General features: G+C 39.7%; 2 protein-coding genes across 3 annotated transcripts in view; one reads left to right on the top strand and one right to left on the bottom strand.

Moving 5' to 3' along the window:
- The window catches only part of UBAC2 (UBA domain containing 2), a 98,184-nt gene that overhangs the window by 6,949 nt on the left and 69,660 nt on the right, over positions 1–21,575 (top strand). Inside the window, exons 2-4 of the mRNA XM_064440641.1 lie at positions 4,233–4,360; positions 10,460–10,579; positions 11,026–11,132. Of these exons, the coding sequence (XP_064296711.1) occupies positions 4,233–4,360; positions 10,460–10,579; positions 11,026–11,132 (355 nt within the window). The remainder of the gene's footprint in view (positions 1–4,232; positions 4,361–10,459; positions 10,580–11,025; positions 11,133–21,575) is intronic.
- GPR18 (G protein-coupled receptor 18) lies at positions 12,184–17,208 on the bottom strand. Of its 2 annotated transcripts, XM_064473675.1 has the most exons (3): positions 17,027–17,208; positions 14,535–14,655; positions 12,184–13,631 (listed from the first exon to the last, which is right to left on the bottom strand). In XM_064473675.1, exon 3 carries the CDS (start codon positions 13,585–13,587, stop codon positions 12,622–12,624), a length of 966 nt encoding a protein of 321 aa, XP_064329745.1. In that variant the 5' UTR covers positions 13,588–13,631; positions 14,535–14,655; positions 17,027–17,208; the 3' UTR covers positions 12,184–12,621. The 2 variants fall into 2 exon arrangements, with proteins under 2 accessions (XP_064329745.1, XP_009503765.1); XM_009505470.2 differs by lacking the exon at positions 14,535–14,655.

Here is a 21,575-nt window from a genome sequence, read left to right as displayed (position 1 = left end):
AATATAATAAATGAATATTTGCATGATGGCTTAATGCAGGAGAAACAACCACCCAAAACGCAGATTCCTTCGGTGCATTTGGGAAGTACTGTGCATTCAGGTGTGCGTCAGTTACAGTTTAAAAGACTCATAGACTATCAGCATTAAAAAATTATTCATGCATCTTTTGTGCCATTAGAGTAGCCCTCAGCAGTTAATTGTCTATATGAAAGTGGCATGTCTGCCTCATAGCAGCTGGGTTTGGGAAGTTTGCAGATGACAGTGGAGGAAAAAAATGCTGTTAGACAGCATGTTTCGTCTGCAGCTGTAAGCTCAGTAGGGATCCCCACAAAAAAAGTCCTGAGCTAATTTGAGCTTCTGCAGCCACTGCTCATCAGCTGGCATTGGCAGTGAGGTCCTCTCCCAAGTCAATGCTTGAGTTTTGGGCCCAGAATAGCAGTCCATGGGGTGAAGTTGTTCCCCAAAAGCCCATCTGAAACTAGCTTGGTCTGGCTGCCTGTGTTGACATGCTCATTGCTGTCTCCCTTCATCTGTGAGTGGTGAACAGGCAGGGAACAGGAAATAATCTCAAAAGCTGTAGCTGTTGCTGCTACCACAACTTTTGTCGTCTTTTCATTAGTACACTGGTGGCTTCTGAAGCTGCAGCTGAGCAGCTGTGCCATAAACCTCTTCCTCAGTGACAGACAGACATGTCTATTCCTTAACTCTCTGTACTTTAAAAGTGGTACTGGCAGCCAGAAAAGTAGTAGGTTGTGGAAGGGGAGGATTTGTGGATGTTGTAATGAGTGCAGGGGTGGAATGCAGAGACTTAGAGGTGGTTTTCTCATTCACGTCTCATTTTAGGATAAGCTTCACATTGTGCAGTGGTAGCACAAAGGTTGGGACACTTGCCTATGAGACATGAGGGAAGTTTTAGGGAGAACTTCTCCATTGCACCACTGGGAAGCAGAGATTGTAGTGAAAGCTGGTTCTTGCTCTTCATCATAGCATGGGCATGTTCTGCTGGTTATTACAGAATTTCTCTCTTCACTTAAGCTCAGTATTAGTGTTGCACCAATGGTATTACCTCCTGTTATTTGAAAGAATTGCCACTGAAGGAGTACTTTGGGGTTGGAAATTTATTCCAAGATTTTCAAAGATAGTATTTGCTGTATTTTCTCTTCAGGGTCAAAATGAGAGCTTATCCTTTCATTCCACTTTCTTTACATGGTATAGAGGCACTGTGTTTTTCTTCTCCTTGTGCACATTTACATCGGTGCTGCCAGTAGATGCTGGTACCCCAGTAGTTTGGGGGTTTCTATCCTGCTCGTGGCTGCAAATCCATTGGACTAGAATTTTGCTTTCTAAATTTTACTTTTACATTCTAAGTAAGGATTTTGACTTGGATGTCAGAGTGCCTGATTGTGCAGTATCTGCTATCGTTAGTCATTTTTAGTCTTACTGGTTAAGACATTCTACAGCAGTAGGAGAGTTGCTCCTTCACTGGTGTCCTCACAGCAGTCCTTTTTAAGGATCTATATGCTGTTGAGGGATAAAGCAAACCACTACATAGTACAGTGAAACATTGGGGAGGTGCTTTATTTATGCAGAAGAGTTTAAGTTTACTGGACAAGAATAAACTTACCAACCATGATGACATTTTGAGAAGCTTGAGAGTAGAAGTTTCCATTACTCAGGTAATGTTCCCTGTAGGTGACTGTCACATTAATGAGTAGTTACTTCTGTGGTTTCTCACTTGGTTGACATGCTTAAAAATAAATGCTTTTCTTCTATAACAAGGTTTAAAGTTTCTAAGCTGAAAGCAAAAAGGAGGCTCATAATAAAGATGTGTGTTCACATGTTTGGAGAAAAACGAAGTTCTGTTGGTTGGTTATTTTTGAACGCATTCAAATTGGGAATGAACTTGATAGGATAAAGTATTTCAAGCGTGTATTACCTGTAATGTAAAAATGATCTAATGATATGAAAATTAGAGTAAAATCTAAATAAAAATCTAAAATACATAGTCATGGTGGGAAATCTAGTGATTTGCTTGTCACGTTTTTTGTGGTAATGTGAACCTTATGTGGAAAGTATTAGAGGGTGAATGAGTTCTTGTAAAGATTTAATTAAAACTCATGAAAAATGTAAATGTATTTGAAAGTAAAATAACAAGTATTATCAAACTTTGGTTCAGAAATGTCTACTGTTGTGACCACTGCTGCTGTTCTGATTTAGGCTGTACTTTCAAATATCTGTGGTATCATGGTTATAAAATTGACCTTTTTGCAGCAAGAAATGTTAATTTATCCAAGTTAAATTAACTAGGGGAGCATTTCCTGAGGTTTCAAGTGGATATGTGTGTGCATTGTATGCACAGTAACTTTCAGGCAGCTTTAGCTTCTTTTTTCCTTTAGTGTTCTACAGTACTCTGATGGCTTCAAACTTATATGAGGGGTCCAACTAAATCAGAGAATGAATAATTTTTAAAAATAGATGTCTAGAGATTATAGACCTTATTTTTTGAGGAAAATAAAATCCAAAGAAAGATATTAAACTGAAAGGTGGGTAGTTTTCTTTAATTAGAAAAAATTCAGCCAGGCTTTCTGCCCTCCTGATGTGTCTCACACAAAAAACATAATCATAGAAGTAGAGCTTATGGTTAGCAGAACAACATCAAACTGTGTCAATCCAAGTCACTGCCTAATTTCTATAAAAGGATAGTTCTTCAAGGCATTCATTGCTTAAACGGAATAAGGAAAGTGAGTCTGTAAATAATGAACTCAAAGGTATGGTTATGGATTGAAAGAAGAGTTTTAAGTACAAGTTTACATTACGATACACATGGGAAGAGATGTTTTCTTCATTGGTGAATGTAGGAAGACTGCAGACTTCAAGGTGATGTGAGCTGAGAACAGCTAATAGTGCCCATCAAAGTTGTTCTTGATGTTGTCAGTACTTGGATGAGAATCATGCTTAAATTATGTAGTAAGAACTGTATTTTCAATGGCAGTTGATTGTTCCTTGATTAAAATATTGGCTTTTGTGGCTATTACCATCTTCCTTTTCTAGCAGTTCACTCTTCTAATGTGCAGCGGATGTTGGCAGAATCATTCAAGGTAGCCCGTTTATTTGGATATGTACTAAATGTTTCCTGTATTACATTTTTAAATGCAGTTTTGTTCTTCCTCTGCTCCTGCTGTTTACTTCCCATTAGTACTTTTAAAGTAGTCTTATTGCTCCATTTGTTATCTAAGAATAATGACAACAGAGCTATGGATTTCATAATACCCTGCAAAAAAGCAGTCTGAAAATTAGTAGATTCTGTGCTATAACTGGGACGTTTGGGAGGAAGTAAATGTGATTAAAGTTGCATGTGTGAAAAAGGGGGAAAGTCATAGGAGAAATAATATTTCAGAGTTTCTGCATTGGCTTGAATTGTTGGACAAGAGTTTGTGTCTTGTTGCATCAATTACACTAACAGTTTAGGATTAATTGCTGTGTATACTCCTGCTGGATGTTCCTTCCACTTAATGGCTTTTAGTAAATGTGTATTGCAGATGTTCTCTGCTTGCTTTCTTCTGAGTGTCCTTTCTGAAAAGCATGCTATTTTGGGGGAAAAAAGTTCTGATTTCACAAAAGTCCTGCTTTTATTAATTTCTTTATTAATAATTGTAGTGACTGAATGGAAGGAAGATGAATGTCACATAAACTAACTTAGATATATTGCCTTGAATGGTGGATCCCAGTGTGGTGAAGAGAAAGTAAATCTATTCTTGACATTTATTCAGGTGGTTTCTGCTTCATAGCCTCTAGAATAAAAGCTAATTTTAATTCTTAATGCAAAGGAAACAAAGGTATTTGTTTTGAATAGATTTGCATGTGTATTTTGCTGACAAAAAAAAAGGTGAATGTTTTATCTCTTGAAAAATGATTGAGCCTTAGGAGGGCATGATTCCAAAGGTGCAGAGCGCTTTGGTTTAATTATAGCCAAACAAATAATTTCATGACAGAATGTTGAAAACAAAATGTCTGATTAATCTTTAACTCTCTTTAACACCTCCAAAGACTTTCTTTGGTTGGTGTGTTTTTCCTGCCTGCAAGTTGTTGAGAATTTGGGAAGTTGTTGAGATGAAAAGTCAAGGTGGTGCCACTGCTATGTTTTCCAATCACCTGTTTAAATATGTCACTTTTTAAATGTGAGAGATTTTTCTCTAAAATGTTTTTTTGTTTGTTTGGTTTTTGTCTTTAAGATAAAGCACCTTTGTCAAAGAGTCTCTTACTAGTCCCAAGTGCCATCTCAATTCTATTGACTCTGCTATTCCAACATTATCAGAAGTTCTTTGCGTATAACCTACAAGCTATAAAAGAGGATTTTCAGGTAAGAATCAGTTCATTTTGTGTGGAAAGAGACTGCAAAATATGCTCTTCTGTGCGCTTCTTCCAGTCTGTTTCTCCTCTGGTTCTTTCCCTTTGTTCACTGTTGCAGACCAGCTTGTTCTTACCTTTTTTAATGTCACTCCAGTAGGCCACTTCTTGGTAAAAGTGAGAGAAACTGATCTGAAACTATCAACACAGCTTTTCACTTCTTTCTTATGTCTGGGAAGCATTATATTTCTTTCCAGCCAGTGGCATTTGGAAGCTTGTTCTGAATGAAGTGTGATTCAACCCATGTAATAATATAAGTATTTTGATATGAATGTCAATATCTTATTGTGCTTAGTTTTTGAGGCTGAAGAGGGCAATTGTGATCGGCTACTCTGATTATATATGGTTTACTTTAACAACAGAGGCCATAACTTTCACTCTATACTTCTGCTGTAGTTAGTTGTGGGGAAACTAAAATTTACCTTTTGAATAAAACTGCTGCTTCTGATTTGAAGATTCCAAGCAATGGGGGAGTTTGTCACGCTCCTCAGTAATTTGCTGAGTTGGTTAATTATCTTACTAGACATGTGTTGCTTATTCCCGGTTCAAACTGAGATACTTTACCTTTTAGGTATTGCATCTTGTAAGGTTTTGTTCTCAGCTTAATTAAGAATCCTCTAGTATCAGTTGTAATCATCTAAATAATGCACTTAGAAGTGATTAATAAGGTTTTTTTTTCATTTCTGGAAATGGCAAACTAGTGCTCAACAGAGAAGGGTCAGCAAATGCCCCTGTAATTATCTCACCCACATGTTTTACAGTTAGATCAAAAAGAGTATGTAGTCAACTTAATGTCTTTGGGGATGCTGACTAGCCTATAAACCTTAAAAAATTATTAGACATAGCTAGAGATACACTGTGCTGTTGGACTCTCTGATCTTTCTTGTCAAGAACAAGAACTTTATTGTAATGATGTAGATTACAACTCTGCAAGAGCACTGCTCATATTTTCCAATTGCCTTGCTAATGCCGTGCAGCAAAAATACATAAATTAACGTCTGTGTTTAAAAAATGTTACAACGAAGTGTTTGGGGAGGGGAAGGAGAAAGACTGAGAAATTACTCAGGTTTTAAATGGAAATTTTGTGGGTTTGGGGTTGGTTTGTTTGTTTTGCAGTTTGTCTTCAGACGAGTCTTCTCTTTCCATTTATTTGATCTGCTGGAAAACAGTAGTAGCTGTGTTTTGTTCAAAGAAATAATCTTTACTGTGTCTTAAGCATAAGCATTTGCAAGTATCTGTAGAAGCTATGGTACTTTTGTTGTGGTGCTTTGGGGAATTTGTGGGTTTGGGTTTTTTCTTTCCTGAAATTGTTGTTTCATTTATTGTCATAGACTTAGGAGTAAGTATATACTGTATAATTGTGCACCTCTGAGACCAGCGAGACCAGATCATTTAACTCCTGTCTGATGCTAATACTCAAATGAGAACACTTAAAAGAAGATTTGTTTAGAATAAATTAATCTGAGGGGGGATGAGTTTAGTGGAATGGAATTTTTCCAGGGGCCGAATAGACCTTTTGGATATCGGATATTAGCACTTGTTAAAGCTGGTGGAGAGCATAGGAAATAAAATGTGCAGTTACAGAAGAGTGCTTTTGATTTGGAAGGCAAAATATGTACTGTCCAGAACTAAAAGATCTTTGTCTCCATAAAGGGGACCCTCAAGAAGAAACTGTGTGTAAAATTAAGGTCTTGATTACATTAAGACTGTATTTTTAAGGCTGGCTAAATTCAAGCATAATTAGACTTAGAAGCCTTCCATAGTCTGTGCGTGGGCTCGCACTTAATGTGTACCATGAAATGTTCGGCTGCAATGTCACAGTCATGCCAGTTTGGCCTTCAGGAGGGGTGGTACTTAAGCTACTGGCTAGGGTTGAACATTGGGCATGTTGACATGGGACAGCTAGAACGGTGAGGTCCCACTTCTTCTTGTTCAGTCCTTTGGTATCGTGGGGAAGTTGGAGGCAGAAGCATTGGTTGAGGCCTAATGACCTTGAGAAACGTAAGGGTCAGGTAGTGTGTTGGCACTTGGACTTCCATAGAGGGGAGAATCCTAGCAGGCCTTGGCTTAGGAAAGAGAGCTGGGAAGGCCAGAGGGAGCCGGAAACTAGCAACGGAGATGAAGGGCAGCAAATTTGCAGCAAAAGAAAGGCTTAAGGAGAGCGTGGGCCCTGTCCTTATTGTGGCACGGGACCTAGGTGACAAGGGATACGCAAAAGGCTGAGGTATTCTGGCAGATACCTTTATTAGTTTGTACTAGCAGGTTTTGCCTTCAGGCCTCCAACATCCCTAAGCCTCCTAGCAGAGTCTGTGAGAGTGAAGCAGTACCCACCATTGAGAAAAATAGATTTAGGGATCACTTAACCCAGCTATGCACACACAAGTTAATGGGACCCGATGAGTTGCCTCTGAGGGTGCCAAAGGAGCTGGAAATGTAATTGTGAGTCCTTTCTCTAGCATCTTTGAAAGGTCACGGCAACTGGTGAGGTACCCAATGACTGGAGAAAGGCAAACATCATACCCATCTTCAGGAAAGGCAGGAAGGAGGATCCAGGTAACCATTTCTCAACACATGCAGGACACAGAGGTGACTGGGAGCAACCAACCAAGGTGCGGTGGACAGATCCTGTGGGTCACAATTGGTTGCACAGCTGGTGTTGGCAACAGGGGTTTGGGTCTTGTGCCCATGGGACCTTCTCTGAGGATTGAGGACTACTGGGAAGAGATGGGATCCACCTGACCAAGTGGGACAAAAGCATCTTTGCTAACAGGCAGGCCAAGCTGGTGAGGAGAACATTAAGACAGGAACAACACAGGAGGGAGATGACAACTCACAGTCAAGTGAGGGGGCAGTAGACTGCGTTAGCCCACAAAGGGTGCAGGGTGATGTGAACAGAAGGGATCTTGTAATCAACAAAACAGGACTGAAAATGACCTACTTCCAGTGTATGCAGATAAATGAGGAAGTGCCTACGGGACAGCATTGTGTGGAGCATTATGCTCCCATGCATCTTCTGGGAAAGCAGTGTGACTGGGTGCCTCTCTGAAGTGTTGGTACACTAGTGCATGCTACATACGGAACAAACAAGAGGAATTAAAGGTCATATGCCATTACAAGGCTACAGTCTCATCAACAACACCCACAAGTTTTGAAGGAGTTGGCTCATGTCATTGTGAGGCCACTCTGGATTATCTCTGAAAGCTCACTGTGATCAATGAAGGTTCCTCAGGACTGGAAGAAAGCAGATACCATACCCGTCTTCAGGAAGGCAAGAAAGGAGATTGGAGAACTACAGGCCAGTCAGCATCACCTGGGTCTCTGGGAAGGTGATGAAACAAGTCCTCCTAGAACAGATACACAAAGAACAATAAAGTGTCTGGTGGTAGTCAGCACAGATTTATGACATGGAAATCTTGTTTGACTAATGTGATAGCCTTCTGTGATGAGGTAGATGACTGTCTTGGTGGGTGAGGGGAGAGAAATGGATGTTGTTTATTTTGACCTTAGTAGAGCTTTTTATGTTATCTTCCATAACATCGTCAGACAAACTGATGTAGTAAAGGTTAGATAAGTGAGCACTGAAGTGGATTGAAACCTGGTTGAACTGACAGGCTCACGGGGTTGTGATCAGTGGCGCAAAGTCCAGCTGGAGGCCAGCTCATTGGTGGTGTATATGAATATGGGGGCCAATACTGTTTAATGCCTTCATTCGTAACCTGGACAGCAGGAGACTCTGCTCTCAACAAGCCTGAGGATGATGTAAAACTTGAATGAGTAGTTGATACGCCAGTCATCTCTGCTGCCATTCAGAGGGAAGAAAAGTGTCAACATGAACCTCATGAAGTTCAGCAAAGGCAAATGCAAAGTCCTGCCCCTGGAGAGCAGCAACCTCGTGCACCTGTACAAGCTGGGGGCTGACCAGCTGGAAATCAGCTTTACAGAAAAGGCCTGGGAGTCCTAGTGGAGACCAAGTTGAACATAAGCCAACAATGCAGCATTGTGGCTAAACAGCCCAACAGCATCCTGGGCTGCATTGGGTTATGAAGACCCTCACAAGGAGGCCTGGTGGGGCAATCCTTTCTGTCTACTCAGCCCTGGTGAGACCGTATCTGGAGCACTGCCCCTTGTGCATACTGCAGAGAGCCCAGCGGAGGGCCACCAGTGTGGTCAGGGGTGGTACATTTGGCGTATGAAAAGAGGCTGGGAAAGCTGGGATTGTTTAGCCTGGAGAAGACTCAAGGTGGATCTTACCAGTGTGTGTAAGCACCTGCTGGGAGGGAGCAAAGAAGAGGGAGCCAGGCCCAGTGAAAGGAGAAGAGCCATTGGTGATGAGTTCAAAGACAAGAAATTCCATTTAAAGGAAAAGCTTTTTTTACTGTGAGACTGATAGAACAGAGGAACAGGTTCCCCAGAGAAGTTGTGTAATCTCCATCCTTGGAGATTTTCAAAACAAGACCGGGTGTGCTCAGTTAACATAGCACTCTAGCTGACTTTGAGTGAAGGTGTCACACTAGCCAGTCTCCAGAGGTCCCTTCCTACCTCAGCCATTCTATGATTCTACGAAAGCATGACTGCCCAACTGGTTGCTTTCTTCCATGAGGCAAGTGGTGCTGCGGACAAGGGGGAGTGAGTGGGTTTTGCATACCTTGACTTCAGCAGGGCCTTTATCCCAGTCTCCCATTGAAGCCAGGTTGGTGAGGTATGTACTGAATAACTAGACAAGAAGATGGGCAGAAAATTGGCTGTACTCTTAACAGAGTTATGGTCATTGGTGCAAAGTCCACCTGGCAGATATTAATTCAGGGAGGGGCCCTCAGGGATCAGTACTGGGACCAGTACTCTTTAATGTCTTCATTAGTGACCTGGATGATGGGATGGGGTGCACTCTAAGCAAGTTTGTGGATGATCCAGAATTGGTAGGAATGGTCATTATGTTGGAAGGCAGGGCTACTATTCAGAAAGACCTTGGCAAACCCAAGAAATGGGCTGACAGGAACTTCAGGAAGTGGAAAGTCCTGCTTCTGTATGGAATAACCCCAGGCTGCTACACTGCAGGCTTGCGGGGGACATGTGCTTGGGAAGTAGCTCTGCAGAGAAGGACCTGTGGGACTTGGTGGGCAACAGGAGTCAACAGTGTGCTCTTGCAGCCAAGAAGGCCAACCATCTCCTGGACTATATTAGTGAGTGTGGCCAGTAGGTTGAGGCAAGTGACCCTACTCTTCTAGATGACACAGTGCTTTAGATACAGTCTCACAAGTGCCCAGTTCTGGGATCCTCAGTACAAGAAAGATATGAACACACTGGAGTGGGTCCACCAAGACAGTCAGAGGGTTGGAGCATGTGACGTACAAGGAGAGCCTGAGAGAACTGGGTCTGCCCAGCCTCAAGAAGAGAAGGCAAAGAGGAGGCATTTTATTGCTGTGTACAAGTGCTTGACCAGAAGCTATAGAGCAGCTGGAGCCAGACTCTGCTTGGAGGTGCAGTGAAGTTCGTGCAAGAGGTAGTGGACCCAGGGTGGAACGTGGGAAATTCTGCCTAGGTGTAAGGATTTTATTTACTTTTTTAAACCTTGGGGGTGGCCAAACACTGGCACGGGTTGCCCAAAGAGGTGGTGGAATCTCCATCCTTGGAGGTGTTCAGGACTCAGCTTGACATGGCCCTGAGCAAGCTGATCTGATTAGACCTGCTTAGAGCAGTACACTGGAGTACCTGGTGTCTGGAGGTCACTTCAAAAATAATTATTTTTCTGTAATTCTACAATTTGCTAGGGTTGTGATTTCCATTTTTATTTGTAAATGTGAACTAGGGACATAAAAATACATTTGACTTCATTTCAGTTGTAGATATTTTAATGGATAGTCCTTTTTCTTGAAAATATTTTGTTTTTAAACAGACTTCTTGAACTCTCCATAACATTCTACTCTATTTCCCTTCTTAAATGTACTGCATTTCTGTTAACTGACTTTGGTATTATATTCATTCTGAGCACAAAGTCTGTAAAGAATTTCCTTGAAGGAAGGGAGCCTTGACATGGTGATCTTTAACCTTCTAGATTTGGAGACTTGTATGTGGGAGAACAATATGTCTTGATTTGAAAGACACATTCTGCAGCAGTCTGCTCATTTACAACTTCAGAATATTTGAAAGAAGATATGGCAGCAGAAAATTTTCTGTAAGTTCCAGTTAACGTTTTATTTTTAACAGAAACTGTTTTCTGCGCTGTTTAGAATCTTGTAGTCTTGGATTAATATTGCAGTTTTATTACTAACATTTTGTATAGAAATGGGTTTTAATGAGAACTTGATTTCCATAAATCTAAATTTATATTGATACTCTCTCACAGTCAGTGGATTATTCTAACTAAAATTTGCAGCTCTATCAGTTGAAAATTATCAGACCCGTAGAATTTAATTTTGGTAACAAATCTAACTCTTCAGTATCTAGAGATATAGATCTGGAATTATGTTGTGCTAAAGATTTTATTTTCTTTATTTAACCAGTATAGTGGTTTTCTTGTTTCGTCTTTTATTTAGATTATTTTAAATCTATTATTAATCTATTAATAAAACCTTATTTTTAAACTGTTGAATTAATTAAAATTAAACTTTTTCTTTCCAGTCCTTTTTACTGGGTGCTTGGATGCTCTCGGCTTTGTTTGATCTTCTCCTTGTAGAAATTGCTCAGTATATATTTGGCATCACCATCGACAGCTTGCCTTCTGGCTTGTAAGTAGCTCCTAATGGATTGATTATTTTAGATATAGTTTCAAGGGAGTATTTTGTGAAGATTTTAATTTAAAAAAAACTTTCTTCCTGTAACCCTTCAAATTAAATTTAATAATCTCTTGAACTACAATGTAAAGATTCTTGGCACAACTATATGTTTTCAAACGTTCATTTCCTAATTGTGATCTGTGGTTAATTAGTTCATAATTTATCCATGTAATGACTACTTTCCATTCTGTTAGTCCCATTTCCACTGTCAGCATGATTGAAGTGCGTCTTACAGCGCACAAATTATTGCCATATTTGGTTTTGTTCAGTTCAGTAGATCTGAAAACTGAAATCAGGTTGGTGCTGATTTCTCTCTTAAATAACAAAGCACAACTACGAAGCTTGAAAGTATTTAGTGGTTCACTTTTGCATAACCTGTATTTGGTGTATCTGCACTTAATAAGAGATGTACATGTTACAGTAGAACCGTAGAGCTGGAAGAGCCTTTGTAGTTAAGCTTCTGACAGGTGAGATCAACCTTATACAGGCTTGCGTTTCCATGTGTTGCACACTCTGAGGTAATAATAACAGCTCATGGGACAAGATTTTTAATATTAAACACCATATTAGGCTTTTTAAATTTCTACTTTTTTAGTGTGTCTCTTGGAAGTAGCTAAAGGCTGATTTAATAAGGAAGAAAAAGCACATTTGACATTGTAGAGAGACATTTTTTGTAGTGTGTGAGTACTCAGAAGAAGTTGAAAGCTTGAGTAGTACTGCAGTTACTCATGTTTGCTACCTTGAAGTTTTTTGCTGGGACATAGGCTGCTAGTGCATGTGGACAAATTCAGTGTTCTCATATGTGTTAAAAGATACTTTGTGCAAGAGTAAAATCTAATAAACGTGCACATCATACCCACAGGGAACTAATGAACAGCTTGACTATTACACCTTTTGATCATACTTTGTAACTGACAACATTCCGCAGTCATAGATAAAAGAAATCTGCATCAAAGACGTTTTTAGTTGAATGAAATCTAAATGTTACCTACGTATGCTTTGTGTTTAAGTCATGCTAACATTGATCTTGAGAGAATGAAGCTAACTTTAGAAGTGTGGGATATACAGTAGTTTCAGGAGCATTTGGTTGTGCAAATATAAAAAATTAATATCTATGTTGCATCATAGTTCTTCAGTGTTGTCTGCTTTATTGTACTAATAGTCACTTTTTCATGTCTGACAATATTAATGATCTTTTGAGATGACAAAGGCATTGGAAAGTTTAACACCAATACTAGGTTGTAGTTAATTTCAGATTTACAAAAGCCATTGAGCAAGTATAAAGAGGTGCAATTATTATTCTGCTTTTCTCATATTTACAGTAAAACAAATATATCTCACTTCTGGCTATAGAACATTCTTCAGTGTAGTAAAAATGCTAGAATTTGGAAAAAGAATTGCTTGTTTACACTATAAAAGTCCGCTGGCATTTTTTCTCTTTCTATATCATTTCACTGTTCATATTATTGAGTGATCTTACACTTCCAGTTCGAAAACTTTTCCTGCGCACACTTCGAAGGTAGTTGCGATAAAGGATTACACTGATGACTCTTGCCTGAAATTGTTTAGAAACAATATAGTACAGTATAACATCCAAGCATGTACTGAGATTCATGAGAAAGGTGGTAAAGGCTGCCCAGGGATTGTAAGTTGTACCTTCATCTTGCAACATCAGGAAGGCGAAGCAAATGTGGAAGGGTACAAAGCAGATGAGTACTTGAGCAATCAGAGTAACTATAATTCTTATGGATCTCTCCTTGGCCTTAGGCTTCAGTTTGGAAGTCTTGCCGTGGATAAAATTGTAAATAATGACGAAGTAACACCCCATCATAATAAACAAGGGAATCAAGAAGAAAAAAATCAAGCGAGAAAAGTTCAGTGTGTTTACTTCCTTTAAATGGATGATATCAAGCATTTTTATGCAGGTGGTGAAATTTGAGGCTTTGTCTGGATCAGATTGTAAAAACAGCAATGGGGATGTTGTTGCAAGGGTCATTACCCAGATTCCAATGCAAGCCAGCACAGCTTTTTTTGTATTTTTTAGTTCTTTGACATGTTTGGGCTGGACAATAGCCATAAATCTGTCTACACTTATAAAAGTGAGCAACCACAGAGCAATGGCTGGGTAAAATATAGTGAAAGCACTGATAATCCGACAGAATATATCTCCGAAAGGCCACATTTCTTTCCCATGGTAGATTATCCGAAAAGGCAAGGAAAAGATAAAAATCATGTCAAGCAATGCCACATTCATCATATATACAGTTATAGTTGTTCTCTTCTTGGTAGTGCAGCTAAAAACCCATAGTGCAGTGGCATTCACCAACAATCCCACTGTGAATACAAAGCTGTAGAAGACCAGTGATGCAATCCTGTATTCTTCAGGGTGGGGATTTTCAGGCATCATATTTTAGTTGAATTTAGGAGTAGTTGTTGCACTCCATAAACACCCTAAAAGATAGATAAAGTATGAAAAGTTATTCTCAGTCAAATGAAAACTTTCCTTAAAAACAAACAAGATTGTTGTAGGATGGGGTTTAGTGATGAGATTGGATTGTTTAACTGTGAAAATGCACTAGCTTTTTTGCTTTTTCTGACTACAGATAGATTATTGTGCTTTGAAGGAAGTACCTGTACTTGTGAGAAGTAGTATTTATAAGCTAGTTTTAACTAAATATTTTTAATTACTGAAAAGATTTCTTATGTAGGGAATCAAAAAGTCAGGATTGACCAGCTGCTTTGAGTGTGCTTCAGTAGCTGATAATTATATTGAAACAGCTGTAATTGAGGAAGAGAGCTATTTTCTACAGAAAATATTTCTTCAAGTTGTCCATGTTGAAAAACTAACGACTAAAACTAGTTATGAAAATAAATAAGTGAGCATGGCATGTGTTGACATTTGGATATGCAAAATCAGGCATTGACTTTGCATTTTATCTGTGTAGGAACTACATGGCCCCCAAAAGAATAGGTGCATGCTGTTCCTCATAAAAGACATTAGAAAGCGATCTTAATAGCTATGTAGCTTCTAATACAGTATTTGCTCACAGGGTGTCAGACCCTACCAGCTGACATATGAATGAGATGAATAGATTGATAGACTTCCTATTTAAAAAAGTAAAAAGATGAGAAGCAGCACAGTAGCTGACCAGGGCCTGCGCGAACAGTATTTTGGGGGGGAGAAGTCGCTGTCTGGTAGCCAGCTGCTCCATAGCACAGTTGTGTTGCTTCTCTCAGCTTCTTGGTCATAGGAGTTTGACATCTGAAATGTCATTATGCAGACTTGGGTGATGAGAGCTGAAAGAGATTATCCCCTGGTCTACTTGGGAGCCATTTGGGGATGGTAGACCTTACCTGGTGTTTGCATGGGTGCTTTGGTTAACCTGCACCCCCCACACTTTCCTGGCTCTTGCTGTGGTCACAGTTTCATGACTTAGCAAAGGAGGGTTCCTCTTGTTTGATCTTTCACCCAGCCCTGTGGCAGTTTTGTGAAAGGGGAGGAGGAGAGGGAGGAAAGAGTTAGTTGTTTGTCTGATCTTCCTACTTGTGACAGACAGCCAAGTAACTTCTACAGTGTCAATTAAGCACCAGCGCTGTTCTCAAGAGAAGAGTGCATAGTTCCTGTGTGTTTTAGCTCCAAAAGTGAAGAATGCATTATATATATATATAAAAAAAAGCTTATTGTTACTGGTCGTCTGGTTTATGCTTTCACTGTAATGTTACCAGGTGCTTTTTACAGTGGTATAGGAATATATAGTGGATTGAACCAGTGTTTATTAATCTAGCATCCTGGTTTGACACTGGCAAATATTAGCTGCATTTGAGAAGAGTATCCATGGAATAACTAACTAAGTATGACCTACTAAATCTTTCTTCAGGTTTGTTTCTACCTTGAAATACAAAGTTTGGACTTCTGGTTTTCCTACAAGTCTCCAGTTTACAGATAGGGCTAAATATTTATATGAATATATTTTTTTCTAAACTTTTCTCTCAAAGATTTTTTGTTTAGCTATACAAAACAAAAAGTTGTGTCTTCTGATCAGATGAGGTCATTAGAATATGTAACAGAATTCATGTTCTGTATGGGAAAAGCTATGCGTATAACACTGCTAAAAAAGAGTTTTGGAGGGCATCTGTATGAATGACTCTAAAATACCTCACTGTGTGAAGAACACTAGAAATAAAAATATTAAAGAGTGATAGCAGACCTTATTGAAAGGTAGATGTCTTTATGCTTGAAAGAAAATTTTTGTAGCACGTGCTTGTAGCACAGCTGAAATATTATCTAGTATACTGTCCTGCTTTCATTATTGTTGCATAAAATTGTCCAAATATTGCTTAACACACAACCCCTGCCCTGCACATTTTAAGTGTTTTTTTTTCTTTTGTTCTGTTTTTTAATTCTCTTGCTACTGTTTGTGTATGACATGGTGCATGACTACCAATCTCAAGATCCTGACTGATTTAGTGGGTGAATTTAGCAGTAATGTATAGGAGAGGTAGAAGAATTAACTTTTTCTAGACGAGTGTTAATAAACAGCATGGATTTTGGTTTTGGTTTTGCTCTCCTCCACTTTGGGCTTGCAGTGACTGTAATAATTTCTGGTCAGGTCCTGTTTCCAAAATAACCAGCAGACAGACTGTTGATGGGAAGAAGGGAAATCTGATGTGAGCTTCTGTCAGGATGATCTGTGGTTCCATGCCTTGTTTGCTGGTTATTTCAAGTTTGTGCCAGTTTTGAGATATATCAAAGAGTTAACCTACTATAATAAAAAGGGTTTTCCTTTTGTTTAGTTGTTGAAGACACCGTTTCCCAACTTTGTGGGTTTAAATGCATGTCAGTGCTATAATTAGGTAGTTCTCCTAAATTTAACTTTTAAGAATCTAAAATTTCGCATTTATGTAGGTAAGAAAAAATTAGTTTAAAAAGTGTGTAGTTACCTATCTGCATTTATACATGAATGTAGATGTTCTGCTTTTTCATAATTACTTGTGTGCATGGGGTTCAGGTTGATATCTCCAGGTCAGCCCAGGCAGATCTTTGGGTGCCTCTGGGTGGATGGTTTTGCCCTAGTTGCCATTTTTCATAATGGGAACACTTACTGGTATTGATTGAAGCACTTGCTGAAGAGTCCCTGGAGCCACTGGTTTCCAGGTGTCTGTCTGTGTTAATTCTGAATGATTACCCTGAGGTTGGTCTGTATGTTTTATCAATCTGGTTTACTTTCTTAATGATAGTTGAGGTCCTGAATGTCTAATGTGAATTGTGAAGCTCATCTAGGTGCTATGTACAAGAACAGAGGCTTTCAGAACAAAACCAGAATTAAATCTTTTCCTCCAGATTCTTACTATGAGTTAGGCAACAGTGACTGTATTTAAAAGACCATGTGTGTATCCCTCTTCCCAATCCCTTTGGTTTTGGTTTTGTTTTTTTTTTTGGGTGTCCCTTACATTTGTTCACACTTCCCTAAAGAGGACATGGCGTTCAGTGAAGCACAGTGAGACCAAGCAACGAGATTTTCCCCTGATTTTCATTTAAAGAAAACAAACATTTTTCCTTTAGTGATAACATGCTTACCAATGCGTTCAGTTATTGCATACTTTTAAATATATTGTTAAAATCATAAACAGTATTTATGGACTATGCTTTTACAAACGCAGTTGTTTTGCTTTAAATGTTATTTATAGAATGCTGCTGATACTGTGAAAGTGCATTCAAGAATTAAATTTCTTTTCATTAGTTCTAGAATAAATATCCCTGTTCAGCTTCTGAAGAAGTCCATCATAGCAACATGCGTGACCATCCGAGTTAGACTGTTAGTATAGCATAATGGATTGTTACTCACCTTTTGTGCACCACGGAGTTTCTTCCGAGATGCTCCTTTCATAGCCCCAAATCTGTAGAAGGTTTAGACTTCCTCTTATCTGCTCAGCTTCACTTAGCTAAAATAGCTCCTCTTGGCAGGCAGGAAGCAATGACGCAGTCTAGCTAGTTCTGAGCTTCTATTGGTCATACTTAAAAGTATCTTGCTAATACTTCACATATGTGTGGTGTCTGTGAACTGACATTTTTAGTACCTTTGAACAGGCAAGCTTTTATAGTATTTCCAGTGTGGTCAAACTGGCCTGTTGTACTAGGTATCTTTTTAAAATACATTTTAAAATGTTTGTGGTATAATGAAAGCATAATTTTGTTTGATGTTTACATGTAAAGGTATCTGCAAGAATATGCATCTTTGTTATGCAAAAGTTTTTAATAAGCACAATGTAAATTTCTGCAAAGTGTAGTCTGTTTTTTGTGGAAATCCCCATTTTATTTATATTGCCTTGGATAGTAGTCAGTCTGAAAGTGACAAACTTGCTACATTTGAAATGAGAAGTTTGATTCACTTGAATACACACTTCGTTTATGCCTGTACTTACCATATTTTACTAACATAATAGCAATGTTTCTATATTTTATTTTCTCTCTAAAATAACAACATGCCTTATTAAGAGCTTTGCAGAGAAATGCTCTATGAAGAGAGGTTTTAGCCTTTATTAAAATAGAGTGAAATCTCTGAACTGTGTCACTGCAACAGACATCTTTGGGATGAGAGTATTTGCAAAGATTAATAAGTGAAGACTACTCATTTCGTACATTTTCTCTTCGTCAAGTCGAAAAAAGATCAACCTTTGAAAGAGCCGTTCAGAGAAGGAGATCATTCTAAATTCTCTGCCAGGCCCTCACTAGCTCCAGGTCTCTGACCATCAGTCTTTGGGACCTAGCAAAGCTCACTACAGATAATTTTTTTACCTCTGGTGGCCTCCATTTTTTTCCCCCCAAATGAAGCAGAGTTGTGTGTTGAGGAAGGGAACAGTAACATTTCAGTCTCCTCCTGGCATGCAGTCAAGAGTTTGCCAGGTGCCAGAGTGGTGCCAGAAGCAACAAAGTCCTGCAGCTCAGATGTAGCCAGAATCAGGTTTGTTTCTGGGGACGTCTTTCTTCACTGACTGTAAAAGTAATGTAGGTAGGTGATTCTCACTTAGTGCTAAAGGTAACTTCTGTGGAAAATACCCTCTCTGCTGGAGTCATGTAACTTAGCTGCATGGGTTTGTGGCAGTGTGTAGGCATTTGCATAGGTCAGTGTGATGGGGGAAGTAATCACAGGGAAGGGCCTGGGTATGGTTTTCAGTGTGTAGATTAATAATATCTTTAAATATTTGGTCTTTCCTGTTTAGGTGAACTCACACCAAACTTAATTTTTGTCATCATTCCAAAGACCTCTTAAATGCAATGAGCTGCAAATCCTACCCAGACCATCCTATAAAAATATAAATCTATTTAAAAGTGCTTAATATTTTAGGATTAAGGAGCATCTTAGAAGGACTAACCAGTGTTGAAAACTCTTCAGTGGCTTTATCATTAACAAAACAACCCTGTGGCATGCTCCAGTGGGATGAGTCACTCATACTGTTTTCAAGTTTAGTGAAAGTTCATTGAAATTCAGTGACATAGATATTTTTAAAAGGTTTAAAAAAGTGTGTGTGGCTCCTGGAAGAGAATAACTAGGCTTTTGAACTCTCCTAGGCAAGAGTACTTTATTTTTAGCAAAATAATGTACAGAAGTCTGTAGGTCTCTTCCATCTTGAATTGCACTATGGATGTACAGAAAAAAGCAAGTGGATAGACACTGCCCTCCTCGGCTAAAGAGGACATAAAAAAGTAATTCTGGATTTGGATGGAAACTAGGTGGATGCTGAGGTTGAAATTGGAAAAGCTATATGCAGTCAACTGCCTTTTGGCTTGCTGTCTTCTTGGGGGCAGGTCGGAAGGGTGACCTTTTATAGCTGTGTCTCATTTTGTCTGAGGAGTGTGCCTGACATCTTGACCCTGCAGGGGAGGTCATGCCTTGTGAGGTCAGTTGGAAACAAAACAGCCGCCCAGCTGAGTTTATGGGCATGTTAGCCAGGCAGCTGGTTTGTCATAGTGTATATATGTCAGTCTGTGTTCTGCTTTCACTCAGGCTTCTCACTGTCTGCCTGGTGAAGAGGCAGCCAAACCACTCTGCTGCTGGAAGGACAGCTGCTGAGTGTGCAGGGGCAGCTCTGCCTGGCAGCAGCATGCTCAGAAGAGGTGTTTACACTCCCAGCACGCATGTGTTCATTCTTGTCTATGTTCTCAGGCTGGCTGCAGCTGCAGGGGGATAAACATTTGGACATGAATGCCCCAGTGAAAAGTTGCACTAAACTGTGGTTTGCGAGAGGCAGTGGGCCACTCTGCTGTGCTGCATTCCCCTGGTGCGTCGGTTTCTGTCGTAGGAAGCACCTGACTCTATTTTTGTTTTCTCTCCTTCTGTACTGTTATTTTCAGCTAGAGATGAGTGGCTTGCATTGGTTTCCCTCAGATGGGTGAGTACTTCCACGGCTCCAGCTTTTACTGAAATAAATGCTTGGTTCCCTCTAGGGTCTTTTTCTGCTATTCTGAAATTTGGGGAGTGAAGATGAACATTTTAGTTGCATTACGTTGTGTTAAAGCTATTTTTGAGTAGTTAAAAGCTAAGCCAATGTACTTTGTGTCTGAGGATAAGGCAGAGTAGGCATGTGGTCTCTTACAGCGCCTTCACTAACTGGTGGTAAGCCTTAGAAGGAATGAGCTTGATCACTTGCAACAGTGTGGGAGTGCAGCACTGAACGGATTGTCTTCATGCTGTTGGTTTTGTAGGAGTAACATACTACTGAGTCTTTCTCTTTTGGTGGTTTAGTCATCATACAGAAAAGTATGTTTTGCCTGTCCACTCACCGTGTAATATAAGCTTTGTGCAGCTGATAGAATGCTATCATGATGGCATGCAGCAGGGCAGAAGGATCACCCTCCACTTCAGCTTGGTAAGGAGTAGTTGTGAGCTTGTGTCCTCCTTCTGAACTTTCCATCATTGGGACCTACTGAAAAGACAGAACTGAAGCTTCTTGCACAGTCCAGTGCACCAGTGGTGCAGGAAGCAACTCTCCCACGTGTCAGTTTGTTAACTTATCAGCTTGCTGTTGTGGGTGAGTTCACATGCAGTTTGGGTTACTGTTCTCAACCTTGATGAAATTGTGCTTCATTTTTTATTCCCGTATTGTGTTGTGCAGTAGTGAAGGTTTAAGTTGTCATGGCACTGAACGCATAAACTTACTGCAATAGTTTCCAGTTTTGCCATGCGCGTGTTACTCAGAGGCTGTGTCATGGCATAGCTGTCTCCTCGCCCACTCCTCAACCTGCAAGTGAGTGTAAATGCTGTGTGCAGCAGACCTGAAGGAATGGGAACAGAACTGCTTAAGAGGTGTGCAGCCTAGTTAGCTGTACCTGACAGCCTAACTACTGTCACATTTTGCGTTTTCTTCTGTGTTTTGCTAGAATTTGCTGTATGGGTCGAGGAGGGAGTTTCCGATGTTTTCCTTTAAAAAAAAAAATCAGTCACAAAATTGCTGTTCCATGTTTCTCCTGGTTTTGTTTTTGGTTTTGTGTTTTGTGGTGGGGTTGTTTGTTTTTTTGTGGTGGGTTTTTGTTGTTGTTGTTTTCCTCCTCCTCTTGTACAGCCAGGACACACCCTGTGTCACTAAATACCCTAAAAATATACAGTGCATCTGACCTGCAGTTCATCTGTTCAGCAGTGTCAGCCTTTGAAAGCAGCAATACTTCAAAAATTAATTGAAATGAAAGTTGCATCTCTAAGGTGTCTGAGAGTGGGACAGCAGATACAGTGGTTTGTTACACAGGAGCAATCTCAGAATGTACGTAGTCTAATATTAGCTCATGGGAGATACCAGTATGGCTCCAAGCTTGTTGATGAAGCCACATTGCTTTTGGCAGATTTCTTAAAATGTTGTGTCTGAGTTCTCCTTTCCACCTCTGTTCTGTTGTTTGGAACAGCTTCTGTTTGGAAGCAGCTTCCCCCCCCCCCCCCCCCCCCCAAAAGTAGATTTCTCATGAAAAATACTTCATAGTTGTTTAAAACCTGCATAAATACTCAGCTTTTTAATTTTCTTTTTAAAATCTGTATGCATTGTCAGGAGCTATGCAGTGAGTTAGTTGTTCCAGTTTGGAGGTGTCTAGGAGAGCTTTTTCAAATACTCTTTCCTTACTAAGTATATGGTATGTCATATTTTTACTGTTAAACTGCTCTTAAGTCTCAGGTGCATAGGAGTACTGTTCTGAAACTTGATGTGCTTCCCAGGGCTAGAGTTACTGTTTCAAGAGAAGTGTCTTTATTGGGAGCTGCTTATACTCAGATTCTTCTGATGAAGTCTAGTGCAGAAGTAAGGAAAATAGTTTTGACTCCTCCAGAGTTCAGAAGCTTGGACAAGCTCTGCTTAGTTACTAGCCTGAGTATATGTAATCAGAAATTAAATAATTAAAAATTGCTACATATC

Source organism: Phalacrocorax carbo, chromosome 1 (genome assembly GCF_963921805.1).
Source record: "Phalacrocorax carbo chromosome 1, bPhaCar2.1, whole genome shotgun sequence".
NCBI lineage: Eukaryota > Metazoa > Chordata > Aves > Suliformes > Phalacrocoracidae > Phalacrocorax > Phalacrocorax carbo.
This window is presented reverse-complemented; position numbering and strand designations above follow the sequence as displayed.

Excerpts from the sequence above, each read along its gene's own strand:
- GPR18 (XM_064473675.1), bottom strand. The coding sequence starts at position 13,587 with ATGATGCCTGAAAATCCCCACCCTGAAGAATACAGGATTGCATCACTG.